The sequence below is a fragment of the Micropterus salmoides genome, unplaced genomic scaffold, assembly GCF_014851395.1.
Source record: "Micropterus salmoides isolate LMB-PRFRI ecotype aquatic unplaced genomic scaffold, ASM1485139v1 Ms_hic_scaffold_21, whole genome shotgun sequence".
Classification (NCBI taxonomy): Eukaryota; Metazoa; Chordata; class Actinopteri; order Centrarchiformes; family Centrarchidae; genus Micropterus; species Micropterus salmoides.
In genome coordinates, this window is record NW_024041262.1 from 18322864 (window position 1) to 18335774 (window position 12911).

A 12911-nucleotide genomic window follows, 5' to 3' on the forward strand; every position below is an offset into this window, starting at 1 on the left:
AGGCAAAGAGTCAGGGGTCACTGCCTGCTGTCAGCCTGTCAGGGAGAGGGGAAGTGAGAAGAGGCTGAGGAAGAGCAAACGTGGTTGCAGGAATGTACAGAATGAAGCTCCTCCGCTTCATCATTCAATAAAGACTAATGCAATCAGAGGCAGCCCATATCTGTCATGGTTAATGTTGGCTGATAGAGTCGCCGCAATTTAAAATGCACATGTGCCTCTTACAGACTGATGATGCATCACACCACGCCTTGATGGCTCTTGTAGAAACAGATAGCCTACTCTGCAGCATGCTGAATAGGGCCTCCATTACAGCTGACCACTTTGCTCGTTTTTATCATAACCGGCTACGAAGAAGTTTCATTCCAAAATCCATTTTAAAAATAAGTTACCTGAAGTTCACTGCTCAATATTTCAAAATGGTTATGATTATATCCTGTTGTGATTCCGTCAGGCAAAAGCAATGCTCTTACAAATGCCACAAAGTGTATCTGTTACTGAATTTTAATTTCAAGCTGCTTGTTTAATGAGATTTCTCTTCAACCTGTTTCCAAAAATAAATCAATTTGTGTAATCTTTATTAATTTGAGTGCAGCAAAACAATGACAGATGTTTTTACTTATATCAAGAATATTTACGGCTCAATAGGCTACTTGATTAAGATTTTTACAATATCTTTAGTTTGGTATGAACATCTACTTCATCAATACTTATTTGTATTTGACATCAACTTTCATTTTGTCAGAGCAGTAATTAATCTCAACATGTGAATTTTACCTTTTACTTGGACACAGTCCTCCACACTGAAAACATGTTTCTACCAGAATTTTCTGTGGTGTTTTCCATTGCACAGGGAATAGATGGAAGAACGTTATTATTTGATAATGCCATTTGGTCCAAAAGGTCAGCCTGGCCCAGGGACTGGGGGGAGAGAGAGAAGGGGCAGGAGGGAGGGGAGGAGTAGCATTTAAGGGGGTTCAAGGAGTGGTGGTGGTGGTCACTCCAATGGGAAACCAGGAGCTGGTGTTGAGATAGTTTCCATAGAAACTCCTCCTCCTCCTGATCCTCCTCCTCGCCCCAGGTTTCCGCTCTTCCCTCTTTTACACTTCCCTCACACATGAGAACACACACAAAAACATGTGCACAACTGCATGCTCAGACCTCCTCTTATTATCCCATGTCTGATCTTAGCTCTAACATAACATCTGTTGGTCAGATCAATTTGAGCTTTCATTGTCAGGGTTACGCCGAGTGCAGACAGGAATAGGGACCAAATGCAAGACACTCTACAGACAGGAAAATTTATGATAATTTATTTAATGAAAAGAGTACTCATTAAAACAGTGGCAGAGTCCAGATAAATCCAAAGGAATTTAATTGTCCAAACAAAGACAAAACAACAGGTAGTCCAAACAAGGTAACAAAACTTAAAACTGCAGGGTGAGAGGCAGTCACACTCAACATGGAAGACACACAGGGCATGACGAAGCACATGACAAGGCAAAAGTGAGAGCATAAACAAACATTATCCAGCACAACTGAACAGAAACACAGGCAATATATACAAGGCTTAATGAGCAAGGAAGGAACACACAGGTGAGACAAATCAGGCAAATCAGGAAGACAGGATACAAGCTGGATAACAAACACCGACAACTGACGCAGACAACTTCAAACTAAAACAGGAAACAGGGCAAGATGGTGAAACAAGGACCAAGCAGACAGAGCACTCGCAGATGGAACTGTAAACAGACAGGAACAAACACGAGGTGAACACCTGAACAGACCGGGAACAGGACTAGTGCACTGATACCAAAACCAAAACCATGTAACCAGGAAAACTGAAGACTGAAAGAAGAATCGAAACACAGAACACAGAGCAGACACGGCAAAAATAATTACAAACACAGACAGACTCAGACCAGGATCGTGACATTTCATGTTCCAGCTTTGTGGTCATACTAATACTAATAATAATGTGGCTTAACCAGTAAAGTTGTCTCTCTACCAAGTTGCCTGTCTTGCTGGAGTAAATATGTACACTACCAAAGATCACATAGCACCAAACAGCCGGTACAGACGGCACAATCCAGTGCAAACAGACACAGATAAAGATGACAACTACTCTATGAAAATAGGAATGATGTATTTGTATGCAGTTGACGGCTGCATATCTCTAAACGCTGAATGCTGCTCCATTCATCTTTTCTGTTGAGTGCATCTTGAATCGGCATCTCCGATCAGGTCAGGGTTGTTCCTTTCAAAGGAGGCCCTGGCCTTTGGTTTCCAATTTTCTAGCTCTACTACTCCTCCTCCTCCTTCAACTCCAGCACTTAATAGAGGTGAGTGTTAAAGCAGAGTAAAATGAGTAAAGCAGATGTGTTTGGCTTGTCAGAGACAGACATACACAGATCGAGGGAGGGAGACGAAAAGAGCAGCAGCAGCAGCTGGCCTGGGAAGCGCAGGGAGAGCACCTCTGAAATGGGCCCAACACAGCTGGAGTCCCTCCATGTTACAGGCTGGAGGGAAAAAAAACCTGTGTGTATGTGTGTGTGCATGTGTGTTTGCTGATGATTTTGTACAGTATTGCATATTTGAGACATGTACCATGAAAATGTAAATACATCACATGCCAAAACGTATGTTGACACCTGACATTACACCCATATTGTCTTACTGCCTGAAGCACCTGATATAAAGAATCAAATAAAGTGGATACACCTGCATACCTGACCACACATCAGCTTAATACAAAGCATACACACACGCGCGCGCACACACACACACACAAAAACAGTGGGATTTCATACACTTTAGGCCAAAAATATGTGGACACTTGAACACTCTGACCATATGTGATTGTTGAACATCTCCTTCCAAAACCAGGCATTTATATGCTGCAACAACAACGTCCCCTCTTCTGGGAAGGCTTTCCACAACATTTAGAAACCTGGCAGTCGGGCACTGATGTAGGGTCATAAGGCCTGGCTCATAGTCAGCTTTCCAGTTCATCCCAAAAGGTGTTGTATGGGGTTGAGGTGAAGGTACACACAACACTGGGGAAAACATTTATCTATGGACCTGATTATATGTGGGCACATTGCAACAGGGAAGGGCCTTGTTGCATGAAATTTCAGAAATATCATTGGATGTGGTAAAATAAAGTGGTCCTGCCCAGACTATAAAAAGTACTCTAGTAGGCTACACAATAACAATGTCCATATATTTTTGGCCATGTGTATTTGTCCATCCAAAACCATGTTTATGTCGGTTCAGATGAATTAAATGTGTGTTCTGTATATAAGTTTAAATGTGTGAGAATGTGAGTGGGGAGAGAAACAGAGTGAGAGAGATGTGTAAATTGAGACGGTCTTTCTCTGTTTCCTTTTTATTCCGTCCCATTCCCCCCCACAGCTCACTGAATCACTCGCTCCTGTAGCACGAGAGAGGTAAAGGCCATCTTCTCCGTCACTCACGGATTTAATCATTCGAATCTACCCAGGTTCTCGACTTATTTTCTGCCTCCGGTAATTGCGTTTCTGTTTCGTGCGGGTGGCGAGTGTGCGCTGTCCAAGGTGCTGCAGCAGCGCGCGGCCCCGCCCATCCTCTCCATCTCACTCTCTATCACACATACACACTTTTTCTCTTTCTCTCTCTCTCGCTCTCTCGCGACCACGTGACGCTCCCTTTGCCGAGTCTCGCAGAGAGCATCAGACTGCACCTTTTCCCCCTCAAGAGAACGGGAAGAGAGAGAGAGAGAGAAGAGAGAGAGAGAGACACTGAGTCAGAGAGTGAGCGCGAGAGAGGCAAGGAGAGCTATAGAGAGAGAGCGCGCGCGAGGGGGAGACCAATAGCACCTTGTCGCTTGGAGGCGAGCCTGTGATAATTTTGTCCCTGTCCGGTACACCGGCTCTATCTACCACCAGGCGCGCGGGTTCTCTGTCCTCTCTGGTGGCTTTGAGATTCGCCTCAAATGGGAAGGGAAATCGATGAGACGCGCGCTGCACTGTTGCCACGGAACCACAGGATGTGCGTGAGGTAGGTCGGTTTTCTAGCCCATATGTGCCTGCACTAAAAAAGGAACCGCTGTTGGTTTGTTTTTTTATTTACCGGGGCGGAGCTGTCACATCACCATTACAGGTTGTGTCAATTAAAACATTAAGCGTGCATAAAAAAGTAGCCTAATTAAAATGTCACCGGTTAGCTGAGCTGTAGTTAGGTGCTACGGCGCAGGTGAGGAGACTAAACACCCGGTGAACTAGCGGGCGCGAAGAAGAAAAAATGGAGAGGAGGTATGGCCGCAAATCGAGAATCGATATTTCAACCGCATTCATTCACCTCGTCTATCAATAATTGTGATGTCGCCCGGTTTTTGCCTGTCGAAGATTCAAGACGCGGAGGAGAAACTGTGTTGCCCACTGTGTGTGTGTACATTTACAGCAGTGGTGTGTTTGTGTGTGAATTCGTTTAGTTGTTAGAAATGTGCTCCGTTAATTCGATAAAAGCCAGGCGGTTTGAGTCATCCGCCGCAGCGCGCGGTGCTGCTCCCGCTCTTTGTGATGTAGATAACACAATCCTTGAAGGTGGCGGAGGTAACCTCCGCTAAACGTTATTAATTCCTTTACCCCCCCCCCCCCCCCCCCCAAAAAAAAGAACAAAAAAACACAGGTTAATGTGTCTTGTTCATGATAATATGTCTCAGAAGTGACTAAAAAATGCATTGTGACGTTAAGGCAGTCGCAGGTATGCCACCTTATAAAAATCTCCTGCGGCATGATGGGAGCTCTACTGAGGAGGTGCTGTTTGTGTATGTCTTTGTGTATGCGTGCGCGTGTCTACAGTGTGTGTGTGTATGTGTTTAGCATAGTAATTTTTGTGTGGGTTGTGTGAGAGTAAAAATCTAGGTTTTAATGTTCACTGTGTTCACACAGTCTTGATATGGGCCTGTTAAATGTGTAATGTGACAATGATGTCCGTGTGTGTGTGTGTGTGTGTGTGTGTGTGTGTGTGTGTGTGTGTGGGAGAGAGAGAGAAAGTGTGTGTGCGTGCACAAAATGCATGAGGGAGAGTAATTTGAGAATAATAAGGGTGCTTGCAAATGCTGTGTGTGTGTGTGTGTGCAAGGGTTTGTGCATGAGTGTTTACCTGTGTGTGTGACCCTGTTTGATTGTGCCTTCTCTGTTCACTCTGTAGGTTGCTGGAGAGAGTGATGACGTGGCAGTGAGAGACGCACATACCTCACTTGCACACACACACATATTTGCCCACACACACGTTAAGTATTACCCTACTAAGACAGGGAGGAGGGGGAGAAAATTCTGCTATGACGGCATCATTTCTCTCCATTACCAATGTGTGAGCCACACACCCACACACACACACTCATACTCCGTGGGGAGTTGCCTTCATGGGGGATAAGGCCCTATCTAGGGCACAACGATGGAGTTAACATCCTATTTGTCACGTATCTAACACTAACACAAACGTACACACAAATACACACACCTGGAATCTCATGTCAGAAGTGAAGACTGAAAGACTGAATGGAGAGAAGACACTGAACTTCTTGGAGAAGACACAAACAGGCCAGCCAAAGGCAAAAGAATATTCCTCAAGTGTGCTGAAAGGACGTAGGGAGCTGCTGTTTTACCCCCTTTGTCACGGGAGTTGTATCGTGTAGGAGCCTCCTCCTGTAAAGAGCACTACCAAGAGAGCAGGGAGCGCCTGAGACACATAGCAAGTGTTCTACGAAGTGCCCTACAGTTGTCACCATGAGCTGTAGGCTAGAGGAAACACCCCAGCTCTAGCCTCTATCTCCTCCCGTGTGAGTGTGTGTGAGTGTGAGAGCGAGTGTGTGCATGAGTGTGATGGCGGTGTGTGTTTGGGCGGCAGCCCCCCTGCTCTTCCTGGGGCTGTGCCTGTGCAGCGTGGGGGGTCAGGCCCAAGGGGAGGTCTTGGAGTTTGGAGGTGTGTCCAGCCAGTGGGGGCGGTTTCCAGTGTGGAACGCCTGCTGCGAGAGTGTGCTGAGCTTCAGTCTGCGGACTCACAGCCAAGAGGGCCTGCTGCTCTACCTGGATGATGAGGGCTTTTGCGACTTCCTGGAGCTGCTGCTTCTCCACGGCCACCTTCGCCTTCGGTTCTCCATCTTCTGTGCTGAGCCAGCCGAGCTGCAGTCAGGTGTGGCGGTGAGTGATGGGCACTGGCACGCAGTGCGTGTCAAGCGGGACTGGAGGAACACCTCGTTGGAGGTGGACGGGCGACTGGAGGGATGGGCGGAAGTGAAGAGCAAGAGAAGAGACATGACAGTATTCAGCCACACATTCATGGGTGGGGTGACGCCAGAACTCCACTCCTCGCCCTTGCGCCTCACATCCCCTTCGGTGCGGGATCACCCCGCCTTCCGTGGCTGGATCACGGCGGTGGGCATCAATGGCTCACTGGTGACTCTGGACAGCTCAGAGGGCGTCACAGTAACAGCTGGCTGTGGGCCGGATCACCAGTGCCAGAACGGAGGTGTGTGCAGCGTGGTCAACGACCAGGCCGTCTGCGACTGCTCCGACACCGGTTACCAAGGCAATGACTGCAGTGAAGGTAAGGCCCAGAGCCATGCTGACCCATAATATACATCTCATCCTTTACATACACACATACACTTAAAAATATGCATGCACATACAGTTACCTTTGTTGATGCTTAACTAGGTTCATGATGCACCGGGTCCTTCAGTGTAGACGATTATTTTTCATTCACAATTCACAGCTGCCTTCAGTTGCTGTGTATGAACCAGCAGTCTTCACACACAGTGCAAGACATGCATAGTGATGTTTGATATTGATTTTTTATGGCTGCCAATGACTCCCAATTTAGTATGTACCTCCAGAGCTCAGAGCTAAGTCCCCTCCCAAAAAGTGCAGTGCAGTCAGTTGAGAGATGCTGAAGCGGAGAGCTTCAGAACAGCTGTTCTGAGCTGCATTCAGACCATCATGCTTGGTTATCTGGAGATTTGAGGCAAATTCCTGAAACTCACTGAAAAGCATAACCTGGCTGGCAGTGTTAAAGCCTTGATGGGCTCAGGTGGTGTGTTTGGCAAAACACAATAACCATATAGATCCATTATGGATGTGGTTGTTGGCTTGTGTTAAGAGACTTTAATTGGAACGAGGCTGGAAATCAGTGCTTGTTACATGGCTGACACCTGGCTGCCGGTGTTACTGGATTTGCATTGATTCTAGATGGGCTCCAGAGGTACCATACATAGGGTTTTGAAATGAAGCGTGTACAATCTATGGCCTTCCATTAAACAGCTTGCACCCTGTTAAGATGCTCTGTTTGTGGAGCCTTATTTTTTCCCCCACCAGATTTTTGACAACTCTGCCTCTGATTGGCTAGTACTCACTGATCTGTTGGTCAGGTTGATTAATGTTAGGGTTAGGGTGGGGTTAGGGTTAGCCAATCAGAGGCAGAGTAGGAGCCAGAACTTGACGAAAAGCTGTCTGTGTCCAGTGAAAGTTGTGAAAAACCTGGTGGGGGGAAAAATAACGCATTCGTGTATGTGTGAGTGTACATAGTTATGTGTTTTTATGTGACTTTTCTCATGCATTATAAAAGAGGAAATAGTGTCCTGTCAGTAGTACTTTATAAATATGAAGAACTGTGACAATAAACAGCCTGATAACAAAATAAAACCTTTATGTGGAAGAGGGCAAAAGAAAAATGCTGTTTCACAAATGATTTAATATCACAACTCTACAAGACCAGCCCTCCCTTAATACTGTCAAACACACATTCAGTCAATACAAGTGCCAATATTCAAGGCACTGTAATAATGGCCATTAGAAAAACGAAACAGCAGCTTAATGAACTCAGCTACCTTGTTATGGCCAGTACCGCAAATGCTTTCATTTCCCCCTGCATAGTTGTGTGTGTGTTGCCAGATATGCCAGTTCATTAACAGAGCAAATCTGCATTCTTAATCAATAGCGCTCTAAACCTCTGTATGTTTTTTTTTCTTTCGAGGACAAATATTCCTTTCAGCTTTGCCTCAGCGATTGATATTTTAACGACACAAATACATCTGCCAAAAACATCCGAGTGGCCTTGATGTGTGGACACAGTTTGTCACAGATCTGACCTCACACCCCACACAGCACCGCTGTCAGCATCGCAGCTCCCTTCAGCCACCCACCATATCACTCCCTTGCATTTAGTGGACAGTGGGATGGCCTAGGTTGCCATGGAGACAGGACTAATAGGGAGACCTCATGCCAGGAGTGTTTCTCCGTCCTCGCTCTTCCTCTCTACCCCCACTCCTCAGCTCCAAACCTCCCCCTCCCTCCTAGTGACTTCAGGCATCATGTCTGCCACACAAATCTACTGTATTTTGTGGTGGTGAGTGTGTGTGTATGTGTGTTTATGTATGACAGGCATCCCTAAGGCGACAGTGTTTTGACCACTGGTCTTAATTTTCCAAACAGGTGGGGAAGGTAGCTGGTGCATTTTGCTTACTTGTGCTGAAATTGTTTGTGGATTGAGAGAGAGTAGCACTGATTAGTCAATTAATTGATTAGTTGCTCGATAGAAAATTAAGCAGAAGCCTTTTTATTCATTGACTAGCATTTTTCAAGCAAAAAGGTCAAATATTTGCTGATTCCAGGTGGGGGAAGGTAGTCTGTGTGTTATGCTCACTAGTGCTGAAATGATTTGTCAACTGACAGAGAAATAATTAATGATTTAAGGTAGCGCTGCAGATTGGACAATTAATTGATTAGTTGCTCTGCAGAAAATTGATCAGCAACCATTTTGATCATAAATATTTTTTTAAGAAAAAATGCCAAGCATGTGATAATTGATGCTTGTCTTTGTTATATATGATAGTAAACTGAATATCTTTGAGCTTTTGGCTAATGGTGGAATAAAACAACCTGAACCTAAATCTGAAGACATGTCTTGACAGATGTGGAAAATCCTAACAAGCATTTTTTCACAATTTTAGGCAAACAATTAATCAAGTAAATAACTTACAGATGAAATGATCAAGAAATTGAAAAGAAATGTTAAATAATAATTGCTTTTCTCTGTTTGTATTTTGTTAATTGAATTTGGTCTGTTGGTCAGACAAAACAGCAATTTGAAGACCCCACCTTGTGCTCTCGGAAATATAGTACATATTGGCATTTTATAGACTAATCAAAATAATTGACGGATTTATCAATCATGAAAACAATCTTTATTTGCATCACGCTAGTGTTCATGTATGCATGTGGCGCATCTATACTTAAAGAAGTGACAGATGAAGCTATGATCAGTTCTTTGCGGAAACTTGGTGCTGCACTGAGAATTACATGAGATCGAAGCCAGTCTAATCCAGTCTGCTGTTTTGCTGGGAGCACAGTGGGAGACACAGGCATCACTGACACAGACATACCTGCACAAACACATGGAACCAAAACACACACATTCATGCACTGTTCAAGCTTCAGCTCCACCATTAGTCACATCACCACTGACGTACCTAATAGCAGTGTAGCTCTATAGGCTAAATGTGATGTGCAGACATTTTACATAAAGGCTCTCACCAGATAAAATACCTGTATTGGGCTGGCACTTTGTCGCCCAACAAGAGGGGTTGTTTTATATTCCTAGAGATGGACTCTCTTGCTGTGGAGAACAAGTGCTAAAATATTTTTTTTCTCTTGGCAGTAGTGGGCAATGTTAGTAATAGTAGCCACATAAAATGGTTCCAGTTGGGAGGTCTACTTGAATGGATGTCTATGGGGTGAGCAGAACTGTATTTGGTTGTAGTAGATTTGCTATCATGTGGAATGATACAGCATTACCGCAATAAATAATTTGTACATTCTGCACTGAAAAAAACAGCTACAGATAAAACATAATAGGGAGTTTTTCTTGGGTTTAATTTTTCTGTTAGGCTGAAGTGGAAATACAAAGATCCCTCCCAGCTCCCCTTTTGAGTGTTGGTATGAGTGTGTTGTTTCAGACACTAGATTCTGAGAATCACACTTCAGAGGTTAGTGCTGTTTGCAGTTTGATGATGGTGGAAATTGAGAGTAGCTTAATGACTGGTTATTTCATGTATTTTCTTCGGTTACTCGCTGGTAGTGGTTTCAGGGTAGTTCATGGAGATGCGCAGGAAAGAGATTGAAGGTATGGAGCTATTCCAGTGAACCAGCAACCTTTCAGACAGAAATAAACAGCAGCAAACTGGGCCAGTTAACAAAAACATAAACCATGGACAACAGAGTGCAATAACATTTTCCGATGCTTGGTTCTTATCTTAGACCTCTATGAATCATGGAAATCATCCTCGGAAAACAGTTCAGCGATACAGAGAGGTCTGAGAGGAGAACTGAGCAGATGATGGATTCTTTGTGGATGGTTTAAATTTTGAGTGCTGTTTTGTTGTATAGAATGTTTTTTGAAAACTGGCCCCATATACTGTTGTTTATTTCAGTGTGACAAGAAGCCGGCTCAGTGGGATATCTCCGACCACAAGATCTGCAGGCACAGCTAATATCCATACATCAGTATCACACAGTAAATAACTCATACCAGCTTATAGTATGTCAAAAGAAATCTCTCTTCAGGTGCACTGAGGAGAAAGTTTAAAGGTTGTATTTGAGAGAAATTAAGTGGGAGATGGGAGTAAAAACTCCATATTTGAGGAAGGAAAATATTATGTTAACAGTATCAAAGATTTTGTAAATGTTGAATTTATATGATAGAACCATAGTTGACTCTTTGGAAATGAGCATCATTTGGAAGTATGTGAGTCCAGGCTGTGTAGTTGTTTTTTAAGAGTCAGGCAGAGTTGGGTATAAAGGTTTAACTCTTGGATGATACCTTGAAATTATTTTTATTTTGAACCCAGCAACCGCACTGAAGCTGCACAATAAAGCTTTGAGATGAAATTGTAACCCTCTGAAAATTAGAAAGATATTCTGTTATGAATCTTTAATACAAAATGAATGTGCTGCACTGGAGGAAAAAATGGATCCTTAGGACCATGTTTGAAGCCAGAAATAAGTAATTTAGCTGTGGCAGTGGTAGTTTCCGTACACATTTACAATTACAAGATATCTTCAAGGCTCCCTAATGATCCACTTTTATTCACACTCTATTTTTCAGGTTTGTGACAAGTTTAGAAACACTTGCAAAATATTGTAATATAATTATATACTGTAAGCGTTTTTTCTCCTGTGAAAGACAGTATATTACATTTTTTAAACTTTCATACCAGTGTGAGGAGTTGGTTATTTATAAAGGATTTTGTTCCAAAGCACAACAATATGTCAGTTTTTGGGGGGAAATTATTATTTAAGGTATTCAATACAGCAAAGAGAGTTTGGGCAGGGCTATGCATAAATGTAATTACTGTCTAAGCCATTGTGCCCTCCAGTGAAGGCAGAGTGAACCTGGCTTGTTAGGCCTGGCCTGGCTTTCATTGTCCTTGAGGGCAAAATGCTGTTAGCATGCTAATGGCTCCACCTGTTTCTGCCATGCTACTAGCACAAGGGCAGAGGCAAGGAAGATGACCAGATGATCACACAGCTCAGAAAACACACTTTCACGTGCACACAAACACACAAACACAAACACACTCAGTCCCAGTATTGAACCATGCATGCCCCTCGTCTTCCTGCACTGCTAATCCATCCCTACATGTTTACCTGCTATTTCACATCATTATTACTGCAATAGTCAATGTTAGTGTGCGTGCGTGCGTGTGTGTGTGTGTGTGTGAAAGGCAGAGAGACTGAGGGAGAGATTGTGAGACTGAATGTGTGTGTGTGTGTGTTGCATGCTATCTGTCGGGGGGCTCTGGGGAGAGGAAGCGGCTACAAGGTAAGTTCTGGGGTAAACGGCTCTTGAATCCAAACATGCAGGTAGGAAAGTATATTTTCGCACACACCACCTCCACCCTCTGTACATACAAGTGTGTGTGCTGTCTATGGAGTCATAGACAAAAATGAAATTAAAAAAATGCGGCTGTGTGCATATATATATATATATATATACATTTAGACAAACCTCAGTTTTGGCTACCAGTACAGCATGGTATCCATTGTGACGTTTGCGTGGACTTTGCATGTATGTTACCACGGTAACCCTGGACGGGTGTGCATGTACAGTAAGTAGCCATGGTAACCCAAGGGCTTAGCATGCATGTTAATGAATGTCTGTCTCTCTCTCTCCTCGCTCGGCCGCGACACCTTTCCAGAGCACAGCTACACTCCAGGTAGGTTGCACTATCTATCTATCTATCTATCTATCTATCTATCTTTCTCTCAGTTCTGTCTACAGATGTCTTTATTTAAGTTTCTCTTCCTGCTCTTTATTGAAGTATCTCTATCTTTGCTTCTCTATCTGATTCCCTTTTTTCCTTATTTCTCTAGCTCTGTCATCATCTCATTTTCATAATTTCTCTTTATACTCTCTGAACCCATTTAGCATTTTTCCTTCCTCAGTCTTGTCCTTTACATTCTTCTTTCTGGCCTTCATCTTCTCATTACATCTTCTGTCATAGAAATACAGTACAAGGTAGACAGCGTAAATGTATGTTGGTCTATTTGGGTATGTAGGGTTTGGTTGCTGACATCTGGTAAGTTCTACATCCCATGTGCAATCATCTGAAGTAGCTCCTGCTTGGAGGTAGCAGAGACATAGCCTCACACAGATACTGTACTGTATATGACCTAGATCATGGCTGTGTGCAAACGTCTCTGTGCGTAGGATTTCTGCCTGGGATCAGTAAGTGTCTTCAAAGTGAGTTTTTTTAGACATTTGGAATACTTTAGGAGGACTCGTACACACACTTATACACACAGCGATCTTTAGCTTTCACCAGCATGTCATTGACACACTCCTCTATCACAAACACACACACACACACACAC

At 43.8% G+C, this 12911-nt stretch overlaps 1 protein-coding gene across 13 annotated transcripts in view; it reads left to right on the forward strand.

Annotated features, from left to right (window-relative positions):
• The first annotated feature begins 3678 nt into the window (after window positions 1-3678).
• nrxn1a (neurexin 1a) overlaps window positions 3679-12911 on the forward strand; it is a 56414-nt gene continuing 47181 nt past the window's right edge. For 3 of the 13 annotated variants that reach the window (XM_038735882.1, XM_038735884.1, XM_038735885.1), the window contains exons 1-3: window positions 3679-4035; window positions 5191-6588; window positions 12236-12253. In XM_038735882.1, coding sequence (XP_038591810.1) covers window positions 5856-6588; window positions 12236-12253 — 751 coding nt within the window. In that variant the 5' untranslated portion in view covers window positions 3679-4035; window positions 5191-5855. The remainder of the gene's footprint in view (window positions 4036-5190; window positions 6589-12235; window positions 12254-12911) is intronic. The other 10 variants (XM_038735886.1, XM_038735889.1, XM_038735887.1 and 7 more) reach the window with 6 other exon arrangements.